At 28.3% G+C, this 4,027-nt stretch overlaps 1 protein-coding gene across 1 annotated transcript; it reads left to right on the forward strand.

Moving 5' to 3' along the window:
* The first annotated feature begins 612 nt into the window (after window positions 1–612).
* On the forward strand, window positions 613–2,101 carry LOC111037476. Its single transcript, XM_022320073.1, has 2 exons — window positions 613–1,182; window positions 1,333–2,101. Exons 1-2 carry the CDS (start codon window positions 1,065–1,067, stop codon window positions 1,791–1,793), a joined length of 579 nt encoding a protein of 192 aa, XP_022175765.1. The 5' UTR covers window positions 613–1,064; the 3' UTR covers window positions 1,794–2,101.
* The last annotated feature ends 1,926 nt before the right edge of the window (window positions 2,102–4,027 follow it).

Raw genomic sequence — 4,027 nt, forward strand, 5'->3', positions numbered from 1 at the left:
TGCTGTGCAACACCGGATTTCCACCAAAAACTTTTCAAAAGTGGTTTTTCTTTTTTGCCGTCAAAAAAATACGAAAATCAACAGGCAACATTAATTATTATTGTTATATAATATTATAAACCTACAAAATGGTTATTAAAAGTTTCCATCGTAGACGGGTTTTCTCTCTCTCATTATATATGTATCCCAAATGTTGTCCTGAAATTTCCAACTTAAATGTGCTTTTTATTTTTCTTAACATAAGATTGCAGGTCGTATTTATATTGTTGTGCCTTACTCGCCACAGTATCATTTTATACTTCGATCAAAATATTGTTAGCCAGTATTGTTTTTATGAACTATAGGGTACATATGTTATGACTTTTGCCATTTCGGGTTACAGAATTGATCCACCACCCCATACAAAATAGACCCAACGTCACAACGCCCCAACCTAAATTCTACCCTGCATAAATATAATATATAAATTATAGGTTTACGTATTACGTCATCTATGATGGGCACCGTTACTTTTGGTAGGTATTTGTTATTAATGAAAATATATTAAACGTATAACACACGGCTGTCAATATTGGCATGTTATCAGTTATATCTCATATGTATACTGCCGTCCTAAGGAAGAATGCCGTAAATAGAAAAAAAAAAAAAATGAGATTATTCTGTATTACGTTTAAAATTACAGTTTTACACGTTGTTTTTAAGTAAAAATGCCGTAACTATGGTTATTCATCGAGATATGTGTGCTTATAAGAAACAAATATTGCCGCAATTGTAATTAAATATAATCGATGCTTAGCAAAAACGCCGTAATCACAGTTTGCTAGGGAAGATTGCCGTATCTTTTTCTAAAATACGGCGTTTTTACTTAGCACTTCATTATAATCTATATTTACGGCATTGTTGTTTAGAAAACTGGTCGTCAATAAGCCGTATCTTATAATTTAATTTTAAATTACTGATAATGTTTGGAGTTTTGCTGTTGTACACCATACACATTCTATATTTCGTTCAGTTATCTATGATATATCGTCGTGAATTGACGAAGTACAATTTTTATTTTTGCAATGAATGCACAACATGAATTTGTTTATGACCCAAACATAAATGTTATACCAGGTTCACCAGACTCAACAATTACAATTGCATCAGACTTATTAGATGGAATTGAAGAACTCATTCAAGGTAAAATAGTAAAATTATATAATAAAATAAAATTATATTTATATATTTTATTATATTATACATAATATTATAAAATTATAACTTAAAATATTAGATGATTATTATTTCATTCGAAAAATAAAGAATTGGGTGTACCTATCTAATTTTCAGATGATAATGAATCCGTCGTAAATAATATATCAGAGTTACCTATTTATTTTGATGATGGTGTTGTGGTTAACAATGAAGTAGAGCTTTTCACGAAATCCGGGGAACTTAGGAAAAGGAAAAAATATTTAACGAGTGTAGAAATGCGAAAAAAAATAAAACTAGACTTAGAAAAAGATCGGCACGGGGTGTTACCAGGCTGCGATAAAGAAAATTGCCAAAAACAGTGCTATAGAAAAATTACAGAAGAAAGACGATTTGATGTGAACTTTCAATATTGGAATATGACCTGGAAGGAACGTAGAGTTTTCATATTGAGTACGTGTCAATGCGTGGATGTCAAAACACGTAAAAATACTGAACTGACTAACCGCAAAAATGCTTTAAAATTTTATATAACTGATGAACAAGGTATCAAAATACAAGTATGCAAACCCTTTTTTTTTAACCACTTTAGGCTTTAAAAAAACAAATGATAGAGTTCTAGATATATTAAGACATTATCCCAATGGTCAAGTAGAAGCTCCAGATGATCTTCGTGGCAAGAAACCGACTAAAAAGTATTTACATCAACATTTAATAGAAGACCATATCGAGTCATTTAACCCGACTGTATCACACTATCGGCGTGAGCAAGCTCCAAATATTCGGTATTGACTTAAAAATGTATAATGACTAGATGACTTTGATTTCAAGATAAAGATATTGTAATTACTTTCAAATTGTGTTATAAATTAAAACTAAAAATTAGTATTGATAATATACGGCGTTATTTCTGTAATTTTTAGTGATTAGTACATTTTGGTATGCTACGGAAAAAAGCCGTAACTAGAATTACGGCATTTTTGCCAAGTAACTTATTCTAAATAATTAAGTAGGTACGTACTTAGCATGAATATCAAAACAAGCATATCTTGGTGAATTAAAAATTTTAAATAAAATTGAATAGTTCCATTGCATTCATTGAGTATATTTCCGTAAGAAAATATGTATTTTACTTTGAAAAATATTATATTTATGAAAATAGAACTACCAAAAACTACTAAACATAAAAATTCATTTTTCTCGAAATGGCATGAAGGAAACTTACGGCATTCTTCCTTAGGACGGCAGTATAGGTATATAAAACTAATCCCCCACTTTGTCCGATCGACTTAAAATACCACAAAATAATGGAAAAACATGTTTCGCTAATTGTAAATTAATTTCAAAAAATGAAACCCATTACTTCGTCTTATTGGTTATTGATTACGAAATTATAGGTGATGCCATTGCCAAAAATTGTACTTACCATCAAACTTCATTTTACCATAAGTTGTTATTTTTGTAATGAATAATTAGTATGACCTATGCAGTACCTATGACTATAAATAAACGTATTAAATTATTAATAAGAATTAAGATTTTATAATCTTATTATATTTGATGTAAGTACAACAACACTAATACAATTTTAAATTTTGATTTGTGGGACTGCGAATGTCTGCGTATCAAAAATCATAGTTTTTCATCGTTGAATAAAAACGAAATTATTTAAATTCTAAACGGTTAGGTTATGTATTGATTCTGCAATCTGCAATGATATAAATTTTATTTTTTTCGTGTGTGTGATACACGATAATACTAGTAGAAAAATACTTCGATATTTAACTTTGAAGGTGTCTTCTGATAACAAATTGAACATGAACTTACTTAAGAGTTCGAAATTGCGAAACCATAAAACCATAAAATGATATCGTAAATAAAAATGTATAAAATATTCGATACCACGAAATTAAAAAATTGATATAAAGTCATATAGTCGTATATCAAAAAATCTAAAAAGTATGAGCATTATTTTAATAAATACGAGAATTTCAAATTTGGACTAAATTTGAAATTCAAAATTTCAAACGAAGAATAACGATTTTATTGTATTGTTATAATTCAAAGTTATTATTCGTATAGGAACTAGAAATGTTTCATCTATATTATAATGTACACAATACCATTTTCAAATGCAATGTTTTTAGTAAATATTAATTCAACATTTCAACATAACGTAATACTAATAGTAAAATAAATTTCTTTAATAGTGATATAAATATGTGATAAAATATACTATCTAAGTGATGAGACTGACAGCCCGTCTTCGCCAGAATCGTTTTTCGTATGCAATGATTTATCATTGAACTCAAATTTAACACATACATTAAAGTGACTTGATGACTCGAAGGCCTTACAGTACTTTAAGTACCTTACAGTCTGTACTTTTTTCATTATTGCATCTAATATAGGTAATATAAATTATAAGCTACGCCTATTGTTCGTCGGGTGAAATCAACGGTACAAATAAAAAAATATGTTAAAATATAAATTTCTTTAATTTTGGTCGTCTATTGTTCGATGACAACGGTGTATCGAGTTTATTTTTAAGTTATAAACAAAGGGAATCAACGTCAAACTTATAAAGACGAAATAAATAATTTAAAATATATATATATATGTATAAGTATTATACAAATACAAACATATTTTAAACACACTATACATATTTATAATATACAAGTTAATCGGATAAAGTTGGCTAAAAAAATATAAAAATGGATTTTCAATTATTTAGTGATATTTTGAAGTGTATCGGACAAAGAAGATTGAGCTGAGGGTAGGGCGAAGATTACATGAAGTTGGTTATAACAACTTGAAAAATAATTTTACT

This window comes from Myzus persicae, unplaced genomic scaffold (genome assembly GCF_001856785.1).
Source record: "Myzus persicae strain clone G006 unplaced genomic scaffold, MPER_G0061.0, whole genome shotgun sequence".
Classification (NCBI taxonomy): Eukaryota; Metazoa; Arthropoda; class Insecta; order Hemiptera; family Aphididae; genus Myzus; species Myzus persicae.

Coding starts and splice junctions, on each gene's coding strand:
- LOC111037476 (XM_022320073.1), top strand. CDS start 1,065: ATGAATGCACAACATGAATTTGTTTATGACCCAAACATAAATGTTATA. Junction 1,183..1,332: donor AATTGAAGAACTCATTCAAG/GTAAAATAGTAA, acceptor TCTAATTTTCAG/ATGATAATGAATCCGTCGTA.